The sequence below is a fragment of the Hemitrygon akajei genome, chromosome 10 (assembly GCF_048418815.1).
Source record: "Hemitrygon akajei chromosome 10, sHemAka1.3, whole genome shotgun sequence".
NCBI lineage: Eukaryota > Metazoa > Chordata > Chondrichthyes > Myliobatiformes > Dasyatidae > Hemitrygon > Hemitrygon akajei.
Window position 1 is genome coordinate 90,695,849 of NC_133133.1, and position 24,598 is coordinate 90,720,446.

The 24,598-nt window shown below is 42.7% G+C and overlaps 1 protein-coding gene across 1 annotated transcript in view; it reads right to left on the minus strand.

The window, feature by feature from the left end:
• LOC140734532 (sodium- and chloride-dependent neutral and basic amino acid transporter B(0+)-like) overlaps positions 1 to 24,598 on the minus strand; it is an 89,050-nt gene that overhangs the window by 34,774 nt on the left and 29,678 nt on the right. Inside the window, exons 3-6 of the mRNA XM_073058628.1 lie at positions 21,199 to 21,330; positions 14,312 to 14,479; positions 3,436 to 3,574; positions 698 to 830 (exon numbers count right to left, since the gene is read on the minus strand). Of these exons, the coding sequence (XP_072914729.1) occupies positions 698 to 830; positions 3,436 to 3,574; positions 14,312 to 14,479; positions 21,199 to 21,330 (572 nt within the window). The remainder of the gene's footprint in view (positions 1 to 697; positions 831 to 3,435; positions 3,575 to 14,311; positions 14,480 to 21,198; positions 21,331 to 24,598) is intronic.

The following is a 24,598-nucleotide window of genomic DNA, read 5'->3' on the forward strand; positions in this document are numbered from 1 at the left end:
TTGCTGCATATCCTTATTCTCCAAAAAAGCCACAATACAGGTCGATAAGGTTATGAGAGGTGCAGATAGGGTGACCAGAGAGTATCTGTTTCCCAGGGTTGAAATGTCTAATACCAGAGGGCATGCATTGAAGGTGAGAAGGGGTAGGTTCAAAGGGGATGTGAGGGGTAAGTATTTTTCTCAGAGTGGTGATGCCTGGAATGTGCTGCCTGGTATGGTGGTAGAGGCAAATACATTGGTGGCTTTTAAGAGATGTTTAGATAGGCACATGAATGTGAGGAAGATGGGAGGATATGGACTTTGTGTAGGTAGGAGGGATTAGTATTTTGGTGTTTACTTTTTAGCTGTTTGGTACAGCATCGTGGGCCAAAGTGTGTGTTCCTGTGCTGTACTGTTTTATGTCCCATGTTGCAAACAACCACTTTGGGAACCCTGATCAGTTATTCTACCAGTGCCTTGCAGTGAGTGGCTCTAATCCTAAAGATTTAGAAGCCTGGGGAATTAATGCTACTCTTTCACTTACGGAAAGGATCATCAGAGTACTCATACATTGCACAGTCCTGAGCAAACAACTGTTGACACACAGATACAGGACATCAATCCATTTAAAAGCATGCTTGCAAATTCCAGTTTAATGCTTGGGGAAATCTACAGAAGTTGTGAGTTGTTTAGCTCCATTTGTCAGCAACCATTTCACCTTTCCTGAAGATTTGATTCCTTTAGAAAGTGCTCCACAAACGATAAGCCAGGCCAGAAGGAGACAAAGGGCTAAGAACCAGACTATCTGCCCCGTCTCATCCACTGAACTTGATCGCCGTAAAACAAATTTTCTAAATAAAATGACAACAAGGTACATCCTGTGTCAGGATAGTTTCCACAATACACAGTTAGCATTAGATACAATGCACAGAAGTATTTACTTATGTATATAAATTTGAACAACACTTCAGCTGAACACAATGGTACTCAGCCCTATGGTCATGAAATTCAGTTATACAGTTCTACTTACTTTAAATAAAATTTTAAACTTAACTGCCATATTTCTGTTTCATAGAGGGTATAAACTTCTCAAAAATATTTAAAAATTGTTGTTGGACTTTGGATCATCATGGTCTGAATCAGAGGAGAATGTTTTCTCAATTCTGCCACCCTCCTTCCATTACCTGACTCAAATCCAAATTTCTGATACCTATGTTGGGGTTAATTAGTGCTTCTCTCCAAACACATACAGGACCATATATTGGTGTAAGTTTCAAGCAGGCTAATCTTTGGCTCAGTTTCAAGCTGCCCTCTCTAACATATCCTGCTGACTGCACCTGCCTTCAAAGTTGAGGCTCTTGTTCCTGAATGTCTCCGGGGAAGCAATTCAGCATGTTCTGTGAAGAACATTCCATTAAATCATCAGACTATTAGTGAAATAACTGCTTAGACTTATTTTCATTGTCTTGATGATTGGAGCAATATGATGATCGTGAGCCAGCCCACTGCCCATCAGCAAAGTCGATCCCTCTTTCTGCCCCTGGGAACTGTAAGCTGCTGCCCTCTATATAGGAAGACAGGCACCAGCCATCAGTGATCCCACCACACGGGGATTCTACCGGCACAATGGGGTGCCTGAATGGCAAAGGACATCACATTGCATAAGACTCCAAGCCTTCCCAGGGCTTCTGGGAAATAAATCAGTTTTGTTATCTAAAATGCTGGGCAAATCAGCAAATTTTCAGATGACACCAACATTGTTGTCATGTAGTAGACAGCAGGGAAGACTATCATGGCTTGCAGCAGAATCTGGACCAGCTAGAAAATTGGCAGATGGAATTTAATGCAGACAAGTGTGACGTATTGCACTTTGGGAGGACAAACCAAGGAAGGACTTGCACAGTGAGCAGTAGGGTACTGAAGAGTGCTGTAGAACAGAAGGATTTGGGAATAAAGATCTGTAATCCCTTGAAAGTGGAATTAGAAAGTAGATAAGTTTGCGAAGAGAGCTTTGGCATATTGGCCTTCTGAATTCAAATTACTGTACAGGAGTTGGATCTATGAGTGTTGACATTCAATGAATGAAGACGTTGTTGAGGCCTTATTTGGAGTATTGTGTGCATTTCTAGTTATCTATCTAGAGGAAGAATATCAATAAAGTGTTCAGAAAGAATTTACAAGAATGTTGCCGGGTCTTAAAGACCTGAGATATAGGGAAAGAGGGAATAGGTTAGGACGTTTTTCCCTGGAGTGCAGGAGAATGAGGGGAGATATGATAGAGGCTTACACAATCACGAGAGCACTCATACATTAGCTATAGAGTAAATGCAATCAGGGCTTTTGCCACTGATGTTGGGTGAGACTGGAACTAGAAGTCACAGGCAAAGGGTGAAAGGTGAAATGTTTAAGGGGATCATGAGGGGTAACTTCTACACAGAGGGCATGGACAGTGTGGAATGAGCTGCCAGTGGATTGATGGATGCGGGTGTGATTTTAACATTTAAGAGGAATTTCAGTAAGTACACGGATAGGAGGGGTATGAAGAACGATTGTCTGGGTGCAGGTCGATGGGACTAGGCAGAATAGTAGTTCGCCATAGACTACGTGGGCCAAAAGCTTGTTTGTGTGCCATAGAGATCCGTGGCCATGACTCTGTGTTATTAAACATGGTAACTATCACCTGAGAGTTTCAGACTATTCATGGTCCAACCCACAGATTCAGAAATGAACTGTATTCAGTTCACAGCTGCCTCATAGTTCTGCTGTCCCAGATCTAATTGTGACCTCTGGTGATGTCCATGTCGAGTTTCCTCTTTCTCCCTATAAACACGTGGATTCTCCAGGTTCGTCCCACATTCTGCAACGTGCAGTTTGCTGGGTAACAGGCCTCTATAAATTGCCACTGATGTGTAGGTGAGAGGAATATCTACTTTTGGGGGGAGTTGTTGTGAATCTGGGGACACTAGAACAGGACATGTATAAATGGGTACCGAATGATCAGGCTGTGACTGAACAAAGGAACTGTTGCACATACCAATAATTATCAAGATATACAGTATGTTTCAAATTTTCAGTGATGGATTTCTCTCCTGAAGATATAAAGATGTGAAACAATACACAAAAATTTGAGTTAACTATAGTGCTGGAAACCAGGAGACCCAGGAGAAACTGAGATGCTGGAAATCTGAAGCAACACTCAGAAATTTCTGGAGGAATTCAGCAGGTCGGGTAGCATCTATGGAAGGAAATGAACAGCACACATTTTGGGCCAAAATCTTTCATCAGGACTCTGTTATTATTATAAGAATCCTGCTGTTCTGTTATTCAACCACAGATATATGATGCAACAGAGTCTAAATCAAACAGCCATTCTTTAAACAGGAAATCCCTTAACACATCTTTGCAAGAAAAAGCTACAGGTATAAATGTGAAAGGTCTTGGCAGCGAGTTACTTACTCCCAGTACTGTTCACTTGGGCCCTGGTGAGGAACGTTGATTTCGGATCCATTGGAGCAAGTTTTGTTGTTTCTCTGCAGCCACGTTGTGTTAACGATTTCAGAATATCCATTGTCCAGAGTGAGATTGCAGAGCGGATCTAGACAATGTAGAGTGCGACATTTTGTTGAGAACCATTTATATGATTTGCAGACAGGTAATCAGGAATACTCGGAGTCCCTTACATGGGTTAGGTTGCTGACTGGTCGGAACATTAATGTACAGTCTGCAAAGACTGCTCATACATCATACCACACTGGGGGTTGCTATGCCAGTAATGACAGATCTTCCTAAACTAATGCATTAACCAAAAATCATAAAATGACTCACTAAACCCAAGAGGAGCAATTGGTGCATTCTTGTGATGCTCTGAACATTGCTCATCTTCCTTCATAGAATCTCTTTATTACTTGGCAACAAAGACAGGCAGATTTTTTTTACACACGTTGTGTGTTCTGCATACAATTGTTTCCGAATAATTGCTCTTCTTTGTGGTGAAACAACTCTGGATCTGCAAAGATCCACACCATTCTCGGTGTTAAACATGTTCCTTTTTCCTGTATTAAGAACATAAGAAATAGGTGCAGGAGTGGACCATCTGGCTTGGTGAGCCTGCTCTGCCATTCAATAAGAACATGGCTGATCTAAGGATATTCACTTTCTCTTTATAATAAGTGCTTACATGCTCGGGAGAGGGTAAAATCACATCTCATCATGGCAATGAGACTGGAGCACGTTCCATGTACCTCACGGTGTGCTCATTCTCTCAGGTCTTGCTGTCCCACATAGAGGTACCCATGAGCATCCACATTGTGTCCCTTGTAGTTCAAAGCTTGAAAGGTTCATTTATTATTAAAGTATACAACTCTGAAATCCTTCTTCTCCAGATAGCCACGAAACCAAATCAGAAAAGAATGGCAGCACAATCATCAACCCCCAAATCCCCCTTCTCCGCACACAAAAAGTGAGAAAGATCGGGCGAAAAACACAGAATATGAAAAAACTATAAGACTGGAAAAAAAGTCTATAGTCTGAGACTAAATGCAAAATTCTGAAAATCTGAGCAACATTCTCTGAGCACAGCTACAGCCTCTTCCCTCTCCATAGCACAGTGATCCCCCAATGACCAAAAGGCAGTCTCCTCTCTCCGATAGCAAAGTGATCCCCCATAGATTAAAAGGCAGTTTCTGCGGTCCGATTGCAGAGTGATCCCCCAATGACCAAAAGACATTCTCCTCTCTCCGATTGCAGAGTGATCACCCAGTGATCAAAAGGCAGTCTCCCTTCTCTGATAGCAGACTGATCCCACCAGTGATCCAAAGGCAGTCTCCCTTCTCTGATAGCAGACTGATCCCACCAGTGATCCAAAGGCAGTCTCCCTTCTCTGATAGCAGACTGATCCCCCAGTGATCAAAAGGCAGTGTCCCTTCTCTGATAGCAGACTGATCCCCCAGTGATCAAAAGGCAGTCTCCCTTCTCTGATAGCAGACTGATCCCACCAGTGATCAAAAGGCAGTCTCCCTTCTCTGATCGCAGAGTGATCCCCCAGTGATCAAAAGGCAGTCTCCCCTCTCCGGCAGCAGAGTGATCCCCCAGTGATCAAAAGGCAGTCTCCCCTCTCTGGCAGCAGAGTGATCCCCCAGTGATCAAAAGGCAGTCTCCCTTCTCTGATCGCAGAGTGATCCCCCAGTGATCAAAAGGCAGTGTCCCTTCTCTGATAGCAGACTGATCCCACCAGTGATCCAAAGGCAGTCTCCCTTCTCTGATAGCAGACTGATCCCACCAGTGATCCAAAGGCAGTCTCCCTTCTCTGATCGCAGAGTGATCCCCCAGTGATCAAAAGGCAGTGTCCCTTCTCTGATAGCAGAGTGATCCCCCAGTGATCCAAAGGCAGTCTCCCTTCTCTGATCGCAGAGTGATCCCCCAGTGATCCAAAGGCAGTCTCCCTTCTCTGATAGCAGAGTGATCCCCCAGTGATCAAAAGGCAGTGTCCCTTCTCTGATAGCAGAGTGATCCCCCAGTGATCCAAAGGCAGTGTCTCTTCTCTGATAGCAGAGTGATCCCCCAGTGATCAAAAGGCAGTGTCCCTTCTCTGATAGCAGAGTGATCCCCCAGTGATCAAAAGGCAGTGTCTCTTCTCTGATAGCAGAGTGATCCCCCAGTGATCAAAAGGCAGTGTCCCTTCTCTGATCGCAGAGTGATCCCCCAGTGATCAAAAGGCAGTGTCCCTTCTCTGATAGCAGACTGATCCCCCAGTGATCCAAAGGCAGTCTCCTCTCCGGCAGCAGGTTGGTCGCACCAGCGATTAAAAGGCAGGCAGCCTGCGCTCACTTTCTGCATTCACCTCAATGTTGCAATCTCCCTTGTCACTTTAATCAGCGAACAATGGAAGCTTTAATCATCGAAATGAAGCTGAACATCAGCTCACGCCCTGCCCTGCAGCCTTCTTGCCACAAGGTTCACACATGCTGCCTCTGCCTCGCGCAATCTCTTGGAGACCGCAGAGTGCTGAAACACGCAAGTGATCACCGAACTGTAAATCACAGGCTCCAACAGTTCCATGATCGCACTCAAGATGAAAAACAAGTGTAAAAGACATGAAAGGAGTGAAATACGCAGTTTACTGATCTATCCAGAAGATGTCAACCGAAGGAGCATTGTACACAGGCGCTAGCCTGTACAGAAGTCAAGATCATTGTTGTCTGTGCCAATGTTAATGCCCATTACTGTACTCAAAGAGTATTTGGATTCAGCAAAACTTTAGCAGTCTATGGTCCTGACAACTGTAGTTTCAGTGATGCCTGTCTTTATGGAATGTCCTCACTCATACACAAAAATTAAGCTCTCTGCCCTGTCTGGTCTTTACTTTGGAAACAGGCAGTAGTGTAAGATCAGTCACATATCTCTATTCTCCATACAGTCACAAAAATATGCCCAAGACGAAACATCTCAGGACAGAAGCAACGGCTTCTCTGGATCACTGAGAGTACATCTCTGCTAACTCAGCAGAAACTGCTGAAAGCACACTCTTGTTTTATGTTTATTCCATGTCTTGTGATTCAGCAACTTGTGTAGTGCTGCTTAAAGCTAACAGGAAGCATCCATGATCCTCAACAGGGTAAGTTCATTATATCCTTATAACCTATTTATGGATATGTCATCAACTGTAGTCCTGCTTCTCAGACACTTCCTATTATTCACAAGTAATTTACTTCGCCTCGACCCATTGTCGCCAAAGCTCTGTTGAGCCAAAGCCTTCCTACTCTGTCTCCCTCCACTCCAGTGCCTGCTCTATAAAGCTGTCTTCTTTTTAAACTCTTCCTGCCTGTCTAACTCGCTGATGTCCAGGCACTTGCGCAGTTGTATGGAGACAGATTCTGGAATGGTGCAATAATAACAGGGTTGTCGCGGTGGGAGTTGCAGTAGGTTTGTAAGAGGAGAGGCTGTACTTGATCTGTTATTGCAAAATGAACCTGGTCAGGTGTCTGGTCTCTTAGTGGGACAACACTTTGAAGATAGTGATCACAATTGTTAGGGATGAGATTACGGAGTACCTGGAGGCACATGACAAGATAGGCCAAATCCAGCATGATTTCCTGAAAGGAAAATCCTACCTGACAAACCTACTGCAACTCTTTGAGGAAATTACAAGCAAGGTATTCTGATTCAGATTCAGATTCAGTTTATTGTCATTTATAAACCACAAATACAATGCAGTTAAAAAATGAGACAACGTTCTCCGGAATGATATCACGGAAAAGCACAAAACAGACCACACAAGAAAAACCACATTGCATTTGGTAATCCCCAATCCAGAGTCCGGAGAGGCTGCTGCGTATCGATATCGCGCTACCGTCTTAGCACGTTCCCCAGAAAGGAACTACAAACCCATCAGACAAACCTAAAGCTACAAGACATACACAAAACCGCATAGTTACATATAGTTATAGTTAGCATATAGTTTCAACAGTGCAGACAATACCATAATTGATAAAAGACTAACTGACAAAGACCACATAATTATAACACATAGTTTCAACAGTGCAAAGCAATACCGTAATCTGATAAAGAGCAGTCCATGGCACGGTTTAAAAGAAAGTCTCAAAGTCCCGACAGCCCATCATCTCACGCAGACGGTAGAAGGAAGAAAAACTCTTCCTGCCATGAACGTCCAGTGCTGCAGCTTGTCGATACAGCACTCTGGGAGCTCCGACCACAGCCAACTCCGAGTCTGTCCGAAAACTTCGAGCCTCCAACCAGCCCTGCGACACTGAGCACCGAGCACCATCTCTGCCGAGCGCTTCGACCCCGGCACCGGCCACTAAGCAACAGGCAAAGCCGAGGATTCGGGGCCTTCCTCCCGGAGATTTTTCCGATTGCACAGTAGCAGCGGCAGCGAAACAGGCATTTCAAAAGTTTCACCAGATGTTCCTTCATGCTTCACATGTCCATATCCATCAAATCTGGATTGTACACGGCATCCTACTTGACAGATTACAGATATTCATTCCAAAGTGGCCACTGCACGCTGCGTCGTGCCGCCATCTTGCAACAGATGATGTTACATCAAAGGTAGACAAAGGAGATACAGTAGACATGGCGTATTTGGATTTTCAGAAGGCCTTTGACAAGGTGCTGCACATGAGGCTGCTTAGCAAGATAAGAACCCATGGAATTACAGAGAAATTACTAGCATGGGTGGAGCATTGGCTGGTTGGCAAAAAACAGAGAGTGGGAATAAAGGGAACCTATTCTTGCTGTCTGCCGGTTACCAGTGGAGTTCCACAGGGGTCATTGTTGAGACCACTGCTTTTTATGATGTATGTCAATGATTTGGTCTATTGTATTAATGGATTTGTGGCTAAATTTGCCAATGATGCAAAGATAGGTGGAGTAGAGGGTAGTGTTGTTGAAACAGAGAGCCTGCAGAGAGACTTGGATAGCTTAGGAGAATGGGCAAGGAAGTGGTAAATGAAATACAATGTTGGAAAGTGTATGGTCATGCACTTTGGTGGAATAAATAAATGGGCAGACTATTATTTAGATGGGGAGAGAATTCAAAATGCAGAGATGCAAATGGACTTGGGAGTCCTTGTGCAAAATAACCTAAAGGTTAACCTCTTGCTATACTTGTCCCTTCACCTCATCTCTTACCATCATTCAGGGCCCCAAACAGTCCTTCCAGGTGAGGCAACACTTCACTTGTGAGTCTGTTGGGGTCATCTATTGCATCCGGTGCTCCTGGTGCAGCCTCCTCTACATCGGCGAGACCCGACGCAGATTGGGGGACCGCTTCGTCGAGCACCTCCGCTCCGTCCGCCACAACAGACAGGATCTCTCGGTTGCCACCCACTTCAACTCTGTTCACATTCCCATTCAGATATGTCCATACATGGCCTCCTCTACTGCCATAGTGAGGTCAAACTCAGGCTGGAGGAGCAACACCTCATATACTGTCTGGGTAGTCTCCAGCCTTTTGGTATGAACATCAAATTCTCCAACTTCCGGTAATTCCCTCCCTCTCCCTTCCTCCATCCCACTTTTACTTTGCCTCCTCTTCCAGCTACCTATCACCTCTCTCATGATTCTGCCTTCTTCTACTACCCATAGTGCTTTCCCCTTACGTTCCTTCTTCACCTCTCCTGCCTATCCCCTCCCTGCTTCCCCTCCCCCATCCCTATAAAGAAGGTGGGGAGAGGGTGGAAGGTGCCAGGTGAAAAACCAATCAGAGGAAAGATCTTTTATAATTGACTCCAGCATCTTCCCCACCACTGATGTCAGGCTAAGTGGTCTATAATTCCCTGTTTCCTTTCTCCTTTCTTAAAAAGTGGGATAACATTAGCTACCCTCCAATCCTCAGGAACTGATCCTGAATCTATAGAACATTGGAAAATGATTACCAATGATTTCTAGAGCCACCTCCATAAGTACTCTGGGATGCAGACCATCAGGCCCTGGGGATTTATCAGCCTTCAGTCCCATCAGTCTACCCAACACCATTTTCTGCCTAATGTGAATTTCCTTCAGTTCTTCAGTTACCCTAGGCCCTCTGGCCACTATTACATCTGGGAGACTGTCTGTGTCCTCCCTAGTGAAGACAGATCCAAAGTACCTGTTCAACTCGTCTGCCATTTCGTTGTTCCCCATAATAAATTTTGCCTTTTTAGTTATCTTCTGCTGCTCTTTAAAAGTTTCCCAATCCTCTGGCTTCCTGCTCATCTTTGCTATGTTATACTTCTTCTCTTTTATTTTTATACTGTCCTTGACTTCCCTTGTTAGCCATGGATGCCCCCTACTCCCCTTAGAATATTTCTTCCTCTTTGAAATGAACTGATCCTGCACCTTCTGAATTATTCCTAGAAATACCCACCATTGTTGTTCCACTGTCATCCCCGCTAGGGTATCCTTCCAGTCAACTTTGGCTAGTTCCTCCCTCATGGCTCCATAGTCCCCTTTGTTCAACAGTAATACTGACATTTCCGATTTTCCCTTCTCCATCTCAAATTGTAGATTAAAACTCATCATGTTATGGTCACTACTCCCTAATGGTTCCTTTACCCCGAGTTCCCCTATCAAATCCAGTTCATTACACAACACGAGATCCAGAATTGCCTTCTCCCTGGTAGGCTCCAGTACAAGCTGTTCTAAGAATCCATCTCGGAGGCACTTCACAAATTCCTTTTCTTGGGGTCCAGTACCAACCTGATTTTGCCAGTCTACCTGCATGTTGAAATTCCCCATGACAACTGTAGCATTACCTTTGCGACATGCTAATTTTAGCTCTTGATTCAACTTGCACCCTATATCCAGGCTACTGTTTGGGGGCCTGTAGATAACTCTCATTAGGGTCTTTTTAGGGAGGAGATTGCTGGTTCTTTAGCAATGACCTTTGCATCATCAATAGGAATGGGAGAGGTTCCAGAGGATTTGAGGGATGCAGATGTTGTTCCTATATTCAAGAAAGGGAGTAAAGCTAGCCCAGGAAATTATAGACCAGTGAGTCTTACTTTAGTGGTTGGTAAATTGATAGAGAAGATCCTGAGAGGCAGGATTTATGAACATTTGGAGAGGCATAATATGATTAGGAATAGTCAGCATGGCTTTGTCAAAGTCAGGTCATGCCTTATGTGCCTGATTGAATTTTTTGAGGATGTGTCTAAACACATTGTTGAAGGTAGAGCAGTAGATGCAGTGTATATGGATTTCAGCAAGGCATTTGATACGGTACTCCATGCAAGGCTTATTGAGAAAGTAACAATCCAAGGGGACATTGCTTTGTGGATCCAGAACTGTCTTTCCCACAAGAGGCAAAGTGTAGTTGTAGACGGGTCATATTCTACATGGAGGTCGGTGATCAGTGGTGTGCCTTAGGGATCTGTTCTGGGGCCCCTTTTCTTCGTGATTTTTATAAGTGACCTGGACGAGGAAGTGGAGGGATGGGTTAGTAAACTTGCTGATGACACAAAGGTTGGGGGTGTTGTGGATAGTGTAGAGGACTGTCAGAGATTGCAGTGGAACATCAATAGGATGCAAAACTGGACTGAGAAGTGGCATATAGAGTTCAACCCAGATAAGTGTGAGGTGATTCATTTTGGTAGGTCAAATATGATGGCAGAATATAGTAATAATGGTAAGATTATTGGCAGTGTGGAGGATCAGAGGGATCTTGGGGTCCAAGTCCATAGGACACTCAAAGCTGAGGCACAGGTTGACTCTGTACATGGAGCTTAGAAAAATAGAGGACTATGGGTAACCCAAGATAATTTCTGAAGTAAGCACATGTTTGGCACAGCATTGTGGGCTGAAGGGCCGGTGTTGTGCTGTAGATTTTTCTATGTTGCTATGTTTCTAAAGTGAGTTCAGGGTGTTTGGTGCTAAGTGAAAGGGCGGAACCTCAATGGTAGGGATGTCAGGATTGCAACCCATGACAATACTGTGAGACGAGATATTGGAAGATAATACAGATTAACAGATGGCTAAGGTGATGGTGCAGGAGAGGGGGCTTCAGATTTCAGATTCACTGGGCTCTCTTCCAAGGAGGGTGGGCCTTGTGCCAACAGTCCCGTTTGCACCTGTACCGAAGGCATACCAATATCCTGCAGGAGGGTTTACTAGTGCTGTCCTGGGGGTTTAAACTAGATATGAAGGTGGATGGGATTCAGAGAGTCAGGGCAGCCAGTAGAGAGGTTGTGGGGAAAGTAGATGTTAAGCCTACATGCAAAGACAAGAACTGAAAGGTTGAGCATGGTGGGACTAATGTCTTGAGTCCATTTCAATGCAAGGAGTATTGTTGGGTAATGTGGATGGGTTTAAAGCATAGGTCAGCATGTGGAACTATGATGTTGTACAGCAAGCAGTAATGAAACTTGGTTGCATGAGAAGCAGGATGCTTGCTCAATATTGTGGGTTCTGTATGTACTGGTTATAATAGAGGGGGCTGTATGAAAAGGGATGAAGTCAGAGAAACTATCTTGCAGTGCTTGGATAGGACAGACTGAAGGGCTTTGTCTAATAAGGCTATATGGGTGGAACTGAGGGATAAGAAAGGGATAACCCCGTTAATGGCAGTATATTATAGACCTACCAGTAGCAGGGTTTAGAACAGCAAATTTGCAGAAAGATAGCAAACAGTTGCAGGAACAATTAGACTGGGATAATAGCCAATTTTAAATTTCCTCTTAGTGAATGGGACCACACTGTAAAATGATTGGATGAGATACAATTCATCAGATATGTTCAGGAAAGCTTCTTTAATCAATATGTAGAGGTCCCAACTAGAGAAATTGGCATTACAGGTAGACACGGTTGTAACGAGAGGCTTTGACACATTAGCCTCATAAATCATAGCCCTGAGTACAGGAGATGGGATATTATGTTGAAGTTGTATAAGAAATTGGTGCAATCAGATTTGGAGTATTGTGTGCAGTTTTGGTCACCTACATACAGGAAAGATATTAATAAGATTGAAAGAATACAGAGAAAATTTACAAGGACTGGAATTATAGGGAAAGGATGAATAGGTTAGGATTTTATTCCCTGGAGCATAGGAGAATGAGGAGAGATTTGATAGAGGTATATAAAATTATGAGGGGTATAGATAGGGTAAATGCAAGCAGGCTTTTTCACTGAGGTTGGGTGGGACTACAACTAGAAGTCATGGGTTAAAGGTGAAAGATGAAATATTTAAGGGGATCCTGAGGGGGATCTTCTTTACTCAGAGGGTTGCAAATGTGGAATGAGCTGTAGGGGAAGTGGTGGATGTAGGTTTGCATGCAACATTTAAGAGAGTTTTGGATAAGAGGATGGACAGGAGAGGTAAGGAAGTTGAAGTCCAGGTGGGACTAGATGGGCCAGTGCAGCTGTTTTTGTGCTGTAGTGCTCTATGACTGTATGGCATCAGGAAGAGATTCCGAGTCGACATTTCAGGTTGAAGACCGTTCACCCGGAAGCATTAACTTTGTATCTTTTCCCACAGCTACAACCTTATGTACTATTTTCAGCATTTTCTCTTTTCATTTCAGCTTCTTCACCTTCTTCATTGATGCATTTTCCTCTTTGACCTTGTGGTGAACGACATATACCTGTCTGGACACCCCCCCCCCCACCCCCTGCTGACTGCTCCTGTGGCTCCTCCCACTGACCCCGGTATAAAGGCGATTGGAGCCACAGACCCTTCCTCAGTCTCCAGGATGTTGTGTGGTGGTCACTTGCTGCTTGTGCTTTCTTCCAGCCAATAAAAGCCTACCTTAACCCACGTCTCAGAGTTATTGATGGTGCATCAGACCTGACGGTGATTCATTAAGTTTGCAGTGATCTATTGATAGGTGACACTTCTCACTACAATCACGGCAAATCAATTCCTTGTGTCTGTCCTTTTGAGATCACTGTCACTGCTATCACAATAATAACACTTCTGCTTTAGTTAGTTTTCCACAGAGAACGCCACAGAGGTCCTCTGCTTGCTTGACCTGTATTCCCATTGCTTGAGCAATATCAAATGTTTGCTGGAAATCGAACTTCTTCTCATTGACCAGTCTCTATGGGGTAGGCATACTTTGGATTCCACAGACCATGTGATATTGCAAAATCTCCCCAGTCTTGTACAGTGGTCCCAATGTTTCGTAGTCCATCTCCAACCTCCTACAAAGTCTGCAACGGTTTCATCTGGATGCTCGTACAAGCTGCTACACAATAGGACCAGGGATGCAGGCAGGAGTCGGTGGGGTGGGGGGGGGGGGGGAGTGTTGGGTGACTCATGCTATTGAAACAGTTCTTACATCTCCTCTTGTGGCTTGGTCACAGACAGCAAAGTTTTAATTAACTTGAACACTTAGCATCACAGACATAGCTAAAATGGATGTCTCCTTTGCTTTGAGGCATGGTGAGTGTCTGTTCACTAAAGTGTCAAGAAGCATTTGACAGATCATTAGTATCATGTGCTTTCGAATTAGTACATTATAAAGTTTAGGTGTAGAGCACAGGATGAGTGCAAACAGCTACAGAATTACAAGTCTACCCTGAGAGCAATTGATGGATGCCTGTGACATTAAGGACACACCTTCATGATCCACTCAACTGCATCAGGAATTGCTTTCTCAATATAGACATAATGTGAACTGCTCTTCTTCTGGAATGCCTTAATTGTGAATAATTCAGGGACTGTTCATGTGCTCACCAAACTACATCTTTTTAAAAAACAAGTGATGAATGATGCTGATCCCACTGGAAGAAGACACCCTTTCTCAGCTCACAGATCGCAGGATACGCCAGGGACAGAAGGCCAACAGACATATTACTAAGAATCCATTACTCCATCCAATGGATGTTAACATAGTACCTCTCGGTGTCCTGCTGCAGGTTTCATCTGCTCCCCACCAGCTGAAGCAGTCTGCCCACGGCAGAGGGGATTGGAGGGAGGCAAACAGGTAATACAGGCTGTAGGCAATGATGCAGTTGTAGCTAATATCAATAATTGTACTGAAGAGGACCATCGTAATCCCCAGACCTTCAAATGCAACAGAGAAGAGTTTCAAAACAGTTTAATTGGAAAGAGAAAACTTTCACATAGATTCAGCTGATCAGAAAAACACATTGTGTTCAAATATACTCTCAGCCATAATTATATTATAGTTTATATTTTAGATTCTAGAATTATTTCACAGATTAGGAAAGCAGCATTCCTATTGGCAAGGCTGAGCTTAAGGTATTGTGCATAACTTGAATGAGAATGTCACACATCTCAGCAAAATGATCTATTTCTTCTGGTTTTACAGACATCCTGGATCAGTTAGATCTGCAACTACTACTGCATCCTATAGACCATCTGCTCTAGATATAGGTGTAGGCTGTAGGTATATTTTTTTCACCCAACTTATTTATTGTTTTCCTTCTTCATATTTGCACAGTTAGATCCGTAGGGATGCTGGGCAGGATAGTGAATGCTCCTCTTGCAGGATGTGGGAAGGCAAGGAGACCTCCAGTGACCTGGTCTGGAGGTAGAGGCAAATACATTGGAGGCTTTTAAAAGACTTTTAGATAAACACATGAATATGAGGAAGATTAGTGGAATATGGACATTGTGTAGGTAGGAGGGAGTAGTTTTGTTTTGTTGTTTATTACTTTTTAGCTGGATTGTCACAACACTGTGGACCAAAGACTCTGTTCTTGTTCTATGTTCTAACTCCAGATAATTCAGGAGGATGAGGGGTTGATAGACAGGAAATTCAGAGAGGTAGTTACACCCAAGGTAACTGAGTGACCATCGGGATGGGGAAAGACGACGGGCAGTCAGTGCAGAGTACACCTGTGGCCATTCCTATGAACAACAAGTATACTGCTTGGGATACTGTTGGAGGGGGAGGGTGGAGGTGACCGAGCAGAGGAAAGCCACAGCAGTCAGGACTCTGGCACTGAGTCTGTCTCTGAGGCTCAGTAGAGAAAGGGGGCAGAAGAGGCAAGGTATAGTGATAGGGGATTTAATGGTTAGAGGAATAGAAAGGAGCATCTTTGGATGTGAATGAAATTCCTGGATAATAAGTTGCCTCTCGGGTACCGGGGTCAATAACATTTCGAATCGAGTCCACAGTATTCTTAAGTGGGAGGGAGAGCAGCCAGAGGTTGTGGTACACATTGGTTCCAGTGACATTGGTAGGAGGGTGACAAGGTCCTACAAAGTGATTTCAGGGAGTTAGGTGCTAAGTTAAAGGACAGGACCTCCAGGGCTAAGGCCTCAGGATTGCTACTCCAACCACTTGCTAGTGAGGTCAGAATTAAGAAGACCAGACAGTTTAAACACATAGTGCAGGAAGGAGAAATTCAAATTTTTAGATCATTGGGCTCTCTGCCAGGGAAGGTGGAACTTAGAAACATAGAAAACCTACAGCACAATACAGGCCCTTCAGTCCACAAAGTTGTGCTGGACATGTCCCTACCTTAGAAATTACTAGGCTTACCCATAGCCCTCAATCTTTCTAAGCTCCATGTACCTATCCAAAAGTCTCCTAAAAGACCCTATTGTATCAGCCTCCACCACCGTTGCTGGCAGCCCATTCCACGCACTCACCACTCTCTGAGCAAAATACTTACCCCTGACATCTCCTCTGTACCTACTCCCCAGCACCTTAAACCTGTGTCTTCCTCGGGCAACCATTTCAGCCCTGGAAAAAAGCTTCTGCTTATCCACACAATCAATGCCTCTCATCATCAGCTTGTATGGAAGGGGTGGGTTGTACCTGAACTGAAGGGGGTCTAATATCCTAGTAGGAAGATTTACTAGTGGTACATTGGGAGGGTTTAAACTAGAGTTGCAGGGGATGGGAACCAGAGTAACAGACAGATGGTGAAGAGATTGGGGAGAAAGGTGTTGCTAAGCCTACATACAAAGTCAGGATCAAAATGTTGAGCATGCTGAGACTAATGTTCTGAGCTGCCTACATTTCATTACAAGGATTATTGTAGGAAAAGCGAATGAGCTTAGGGCATGGATTAGCATGTGCAATTATAACATTGTGGCCATTACTGCGACTTGGTTGCAGGACGAGCGGGACTGGCAGCTCAATATTCCAGGGATGGGCGGCGAGGTTGGTGTGAACAGGGAAAATGTCACGGCAGTGCTCAGTTAGAACAGACTGGAGAGATTTCTCGTGAGGCTTCCTGGGTAGAACCAAGGAATAAGAAAGGTATGACCATGTTAATGGATTAAGTTATAGACCACCCAACAGTGCAAGGGATTTAGAGAAGCAAATTAGTAGGGAGATCACGGACTGTTGCAAGAAACATAAGGTTGTGATAGTAGGTGATTTTAACTTTCAACATTTTGACTGGGACTCCCATTCTCTAAAAGGGCTGGATGTGAAAGTGTCGGTCGAATGTGTTCAGTAAAGTTTCCTTAATCAGTACATAGAAGCCCCAACTAGAGAGAGTGGATACCAGATCTCCTATTGGGGAATGAGACAGGCTATGTGACTGAAGTTTATATAAGGGAACACTTTGCACCTGATGATCATGATGCCATTAGTTTTAAAGTGATTATAGAGAAGGATAGGTCTGGTTCTCGGGCTGACATGCAAAATTGGAGAAAGACCAGTTTTGATGATATCAGAGAGGATCTTGCAAGTCTGGATTAGGTCAGGCTGTTTTCTGGCAAGGGTGTACTTGGTAAGTGAAATTTTGAGACTACAGAGTCTGTTTGTTTCTGACAGAGCAAAAGGCAAAGGTAACAGGTTTAGGAAACCTTAGTTTTTGAGAGATATTGTGGCCCTGGTTAAGAAAAAGGAGGTGCATAGCAGGGAGAAACAAATGTAATGCTTAATGAATATATAAGAAATGCAAGAGAACACTTATGAAGGAAATCAGGAGGACTTAAAGTATGAGGTTGCTCTAGCAGACAAGGTAAAAGAGAATTTTAAGGACTTCTAAGAGACAAAAGCATAACGGGGACAAAATTGGTCCTCTGGAAGACCAGAATGGCAATCTATACATGGAGATGAAGGAGATGGGGAAAATCTTAAATGGATTTTTTTGCATCTGTATTACTCAGGAAATGGACACAGAGTCTTTCAAAGTGAGACAAAGTAGCACTAACGTCATGGACCCTATACAGATTATAACAGAGGAGGTGTTTGTTGTCTTGAGGTTAAATTAGGGTGGGTAAATCCCCAGGGCCTGACTAAATATTCCTTCAGATAATTTGGAAGACAAATGCAGAAATTGCAGGGTCCCTAGTAGAGATATTTAAAACATTGTTAACCATGGGTGAGGTGTGGAAGATTGGAGGATAGCTAATATTGTTCCACTGTTTAAGGAAGGCTCTAAATATAAGGCAGGAAATTATATTGATTGATGTTAACATTAGTAGTGGGAAAGATATTGGCAGATATTCTAAGGGACCAGATATATAAGAATTTGGATAGACAGATTAGGGATAGTCATCACGGCTTTGTGTATGGTAGGTCATGTCTAACCATTCTTATAGTTTTTTGAGAAAATTACCAGGAAAGTGGCTGAAGGCAAGGCAGTGGATGTTGTCTACATGGACTTTAGCAAGGCCTCCAAACCAAGTCCCTATGGAAGGATGTTCAAGAAAGTTTGGTTCCCTAGCATTAGTAGTAAATTGGATTACAACTAGCTTGGTGAAGCCAGAAAGTGGTTGTGTAGGTTTATCTCTCTGACTGGAGGCTTGTGACTAGTGGAGTCTCACAGAGATCAGTGCTGTCCATTGTTGTCTGTCATTTATATCAACTACTTGGATGATGATGTGACAAACAGGATCAGCAAATTTGCACATGAGACCAAGATTGGGGTGTAGTGAACAGTGAAGGGGCCTATCAAAGCTTGCAGCAGGATCTGGGCCAGCTGAAAGAATGGGCTATAAAATTGCAGATGGAATTTAATGCAGACATGTGTGAGGTGTTGCATTTTGGGAGGACCAACCAGGGTAGGTTTTACAAGGTGAGTGGCAGGGCACTGAGGAGTGCAGCAGAACAGAGGGACTGGGACTACACATCTATAATTCCTTGAAAGTGGCATCACAGGTAGCTGGGGTCATATAGCAAGTTTTTGGAACATTGTCTATGAAGGTTCTTAGTCATCCATGTCATTGTATATCAAGCCGTAGTAAATCAAGGCAACTGGACTTGCTGTGTTGTCTAGAAGATGTTATGGCATTCATCAGAGAGGCTTCTTTAGTTCCGATCCACAGTAGGTAGTTTTCCGAATTATAAACTCTGTGAGTTGTTTAAAGGTACAGCAATCAATTGAGAATCGCTAAGAGTTGTAGAGGTAATGAGAGGGTCATTAGTCCGATCGTTGCATTAATGGAGGTGTGAACTGTTGTGGAGATGCTCCACAACTCTTAATGACCCTCATGTGATTGCTATACTTTTAACAACTCATAGGGTTTATAAGTCAGAAAACTTACTACTACTTGATATTTTTTGGAACATTGGCTTTCATAACTCAATATTTTAAGTACAGGAGTTGGGATCTTGAAAATGTCTAAGATGTTAGTGAGGCCTAATCTGGAATATTATGTGCAGTTTTTGTCACCTACCTACGGAAGCTGGTAAATAAGATTGAAAGAGTGCAGAGTAAATGTACAAAGATGTTACTAGGACTTGAGGATCTATGTTATAGGGAAAGCTTGAATAGGTTAGGACCTTATTCCCTCGAACAGGGAATATTGAGGGGAGATTTGATAGAAGTATACAAAATTATGAGGGATATAGATAGGGTAAATGCAAGCAGGCTTTTTCACTGAGGTTGGGTGAGACTATGAGTAAAGGTTATGGGTTAAGGGTGAAAGCTTAAATGTTTAAGTGGAACATGAGGGGGAGCTTCCTCAGTCGGGGGAGGTGAGAGTGTGAACGTGCTGCCAGTGCAAATGGTGGACTCGGGTTTAATTTCAACATTTAGGAGATATTTGGATATGTGTATGATAGGAGGGTATGGAGGGGTATGGTTCAGGTGCAGGTTGATGGGACTAGGGAGATTAATGGTTCAGCATGGACTAGATGGACCAAAGAGGCTATTCTGCACTGTAGTGTTCTATGACTCTACAACTCTATTCTAGGTTGTTAGGAATCCACTACCAAATGACTAGAGACATAGAGCTGTATAACATGGAAACAGGTAATTTGACCAAACTTGTCTATGCTATCCAAGATTTCTTTCTGAGCTAGTTTCACTTGCCTGTGTTCGCTCATAGACCATTTCTATCCATGTATCTATCCAAATGTCTTGTAGTTGTACAAACCTCTACTGCTTCATCTGGCACCCCATTCCATATACCCTCCTCCATCTGTGTCAAAAATCTGCCCTCACATTACTTTTTCATCTTTCTCTCTCTCCTTAAATCTAGCCCTCTAGTTTTAGACTCCACTATACTGAAAAAAACCATTCTGACCGATCACCTCATCTGCAACCCACCACTTTATATACCTGTATAAAGTTACCTCACAGCCGACCTTGCATTAGGGATAAAGTCCCAGCACTCAACACGAGCCTTCCAAAGCCTGCAACATCCTCTGCACCCTCTCCAGCTTAATGACATCTGAGCTTTCTGTAGCTGGACATCCAGAATGCACACAATGCTCCAGATGTGGCCTCACCAACAACTTGAATATCGTACCATGACATCCCAGCCTTGGTACTCAGCACCCTGACCAAAATCAAGCAATCAAATCAAGTTTAACCATACACGATACAGCTGAACAGGACAGTGTTCCTCTGGGGCCAAAGGTGCAAAACATTCAAATTAGCAAGCAAGTATTCAAAATAGTGAACAGACATGCTTACTTGAAATAAAACCGTAATAAAACCCAAGATCCTGAGTGACAATGTCCAGCAATCGATGATACAGTCTCCCGGCAGCACACAGACACACGCAAAACAGCCTGTAATTCCACCACTCAAACATGGGAGGGCAGCACTGAAGGGTGAGGCCAGGCTCCAGCCGAGTTCAACCACGCCATAGCACTTCCGCATCTCTCACCTGGTCTGCAGCAGTAGGCAAGCCCGAGGCTGAGGCCTATTTCTCACTACAACTGAGGCTCCCCTGTTGTCTGCCCCTTCCACTGGACTTGGGTAACAGGCCCTCTGCAACTTACATTATCACTGTGCAGCAGAGTCTTGTGATTGCCAGTGAAATGTCCAAGACAATCTCCCATGGTTATACTGAACCAACTTTGATGCTTCCGAGTAACGGGCAGCAACACAGTCTGCAGCCAGGTCAGCTCCTCTGAACCCAAACTAGCTCCTCTGACACATTGGCGGGCTCCTCCAGTACCCTGACAGACTCCGCTGATATCCCGGCAGGCTCCTTTAACATCTCAGCCGGCTCTGCAGCCGACACCAGTCCAGCCACTCCAGTCAACGAGCAGCTCACCGATGGAGTAGCCCTGCAGTACCCGAAGTTCTTGGAGCAGAATTGTTTTTTAATCATAAAAAACAAATTTTACAAAGAAAGAAACACCTTTGGTTGGCCCCCAAGAGGCCACCGCATTCACAGACACTGCCATCTTAACGGAAGGATAAAGTGTGAATTAAATGAATTAAGCATTTGTCAGCAATATTTAAATTTAAATTTTTAAGTTGTATAACATTAATAAATCTGACTTTTGCATATCATTCACCCTTCCCCCACCCCACTTTCACATAGTACCAACATCACCCACTATTTTTCATTTACTTTACTGCTGAACTTATGTAAATGGAATAAACATCAACCTTGTAGCATTGGCACAACTTTCCACACTGCAACAGGTCCAAGGCTGGCAAATTGCCCTAAGGACGTTTCCAGGAAAAACATCGGCATTGCAATAAGTAGCAGCATGAGTATATAGGGAATAAGAAAAGCTCCTGAAAAAAAAGGTAGAAGAAAAATGAAATAAACTGTATGATGTGAGTTTGAAATTGATGTCATATAATAAAACAATTCTTAAGCACAGAATTAAGCACTGAGACTATATCGAGAGAATGGGGAAAGTGAATTGACTCCAGATTTGAGTGAAGGAGTTGTGATGGCCAGGCAGGTTGTTATTACGCTGCATCATTTCCTGTATCCCACTTCCTTGAATAAGTGACTTTCAAATAGGTCTGGGCATATCATCATGGTCATGTTGTTTACCAGGGACCAGTTTTGAGTTTGGTACTCGAGGTGAAAATACAATTACAATCTCAAGTGAAGCTCCTCCTTATTTGGATCCTGGAAGTGGAAGAAACCAAAAGCATTAAGATGTTATGATAGCATCAAATCTATGACATCCTTGCGTTATGTTTATCATACCAAATTAAATTGATTCTGCACTGGGTGTTGAGCTCGTGCTCCAGAACCATCAAAACCATCTCAGTCCAGGTCCTTCCCAGGAGTAAGACAGTAGAGGTCTACCGTCTGATGAGACTGGCCCTAGAACTCTCAATATTAAATTAGCAGTGCATCAGCTAATTCTCTCCAACTGCTTCTCCCAGTTGTTAAATCCATGCGTGTTTTATTTCACACAAAGATGGACACAATGATAAAGATAGAGATAATATGTTACTGTCCACATCAATACTACTGGTTTATCCTAGGCTCTCCCCTGATTGTAATCTACATATCACCTTAGACATAAGTCATCCAAAAACTCAAGTATTAGTACATGGAGGAACAGAAGGATCTTGGGGTCCACATCCGTAGGTCACTCAAAGTTGCTACACAAGTTGATAGATGGTTAAAAAGGTGTATGGTGTGTTGACAAACACCTTCTTTAATTGAGTGATTGAGTTCAAGAGCCGCAAGGTAATATTACAGCTCTATAAAACTCTGGTTAGACCACACTTGGAGTATTGTGTTCAATTCTGGTCACCTCATGATAAGAAGGATGTGGAAGTATTAGAGAGGGTGCAAAGAAGATTTACCAGTATATGCTGCCTGGATTAGAGAACTTTTCTTATGAGGAAAGGTTGAGTGAACTACGGCTTTTCTCTTTGAGCAAAGGAAGATGAGAGTTGACTTAACAAAGGTACATAAGATTGTAAGAGACATAGACACTGGGGAGCCACGGCCTTTTTCCAATGTGGCAATGCTACCTTTTCAGCAATACCTCGAATGGACTTCTTTTAATAGCAGGCATCAGAAAGAGGTCTGTTTTTGCCAGAGTTTACTGCATCCTTTTTCAAGGGTCAATAATGGGAACCATTGCTTTGTAGATTCTACATCTGTGAAACTTGGATGTGCTTGAATGCTGGAAATTTGATCCAAAAGGACAAGAGCAGGCTTTCTAAGAGGTGATGCCTGCCTGCTGCCAGAATTAAGGAGAGCTGAACATCTCCATGTGCTGGAAAGGCATTTGGGCTGGGGAAAAAGAAGATCTGAATACCATAGTTCATGTACAAGCCAAGGAAGAGGTTTAAATTAACAACAAGAACCATCAAGGTAGTATTCTTATGATGACTACACAATCCACCTGTATGTTGACATGGTGGTCAAACTTGTTGAATGGGTTAAAATGTACTTGGGAGAAAGGGACCTTAGATTCATGGAGTGTGCACACAGGATTGAGGAAACTATTCCTCTGGGAAAGGCTTCATTACTACCATGCAGGGTCAAGTGTTCTGACAAATTGAATATTTGTTCTATGGGTAAGATTTTATACTAAAGTATTTGAGCAAGGATTCAATTGAAGGAAATTTAAAGAGAAGTTACAGGATAACAAAGTAATGAAATGGTTAATGACCAATAAAGAGAGTAAGGAGTTTCAAAATACACATGGTTCTAGTGCAGCAACAAACTGGGGCAACATATAGTGCAGGGCAAAATGTAAGGTCCTTTATGTGAATGCACTTTTTACTGGATAGATGAACTGGTGGTAGAAAAGGACAAGAGTTGATGTAAAGCTGTTAGAACAATATGGCCACACGTTGATGAAAGAGGAGAGCTAGATATTGCAGGGGACTCAACGCTTTGGAAAATTAGGTTGAATGGGAGAGGATTAAGAATGGTGGTGAGGAAAGGAGAACTGATGTAATTCTGGTAATAAATTTTATTTATTTATTTATTTATTTATTAGCTTTTTAGAAAATCACAAAGAACAAATGTAATGATAAAATAGTAAGAGAGAGAAAAATAGTATTAACCCTCCCCCCTCCCCTTAACACTCCCCCCCCCTTAACCCTTGTCTAAAGAAAAAAAAGAAAGAAAGAAGAGAAAGATTGCCTGGATATCGGAGGATCCCCACATGCTCCATGGAGTTCAAAATAATTTTAATTTTTATTTTTACTTTCCCCAATTACTATAATTTTATCTTCAAAGGACCTATGTATTTAATCCTATCTTTTGTAGGTATGGGAGCCAAATTTTCAAAAATATATCATATTCATTTCTTAGATTGTATGTAATTTTTTCAAGTGGAATACAACTATATATTTCATTATTCCAACAATCCATAGTTAAATATAAATCAGATTTCCAAGTAACTGCGATATCTTTTTTGGCTACTGCCAATGCAATTTTTATAAATTTTTTCTGATACTTAATCAATTTAAGTTTCAGTATTGTCCCTTCAATGTCTCCTAATAAAAATAATATTGGACTATGTGGGAGTTGTACTCCAGTAATTTGTTCCAATAAAAGTCTTAGATTTATCCAAAATGATTGAATTTTAAAACAAGACCAGGTAGAATGTAAAAATGTACCAATTTCTTGATTACATCGAAAACATTGGTCAGACACATTTGAATTTAATCTATTTATTTTCTGTGGTGTTATATATAATTGATGTAAAAAATTATATTGTACTAATCTAAGTCGAACATTTATTGTATTTATCATACTATCAGAACATAATCTTGACCAGCTTTTTCCATTAATTTTAATATTCAAATCAGATTCCCATTTTTGTCTTGATTTATGAATTCCTGATTTAATTGTCTGTTTTTGAATCAAATTGTACATACAGGATGTAAATTTTTTAATTTTTCCTTTTTGAATTAATATTTCTATTTCACTAGGTTTTGGCATCAACATTGTTTGACCCAGCTTTTCTCGTAAATAAGCCTTTAATTGAAAATAACAGAAAAGAGTGTTGTTTGATATTTTATATTTATTTTTAATTGATCAAACGACATCAATATACCTCCTTCAAAACAA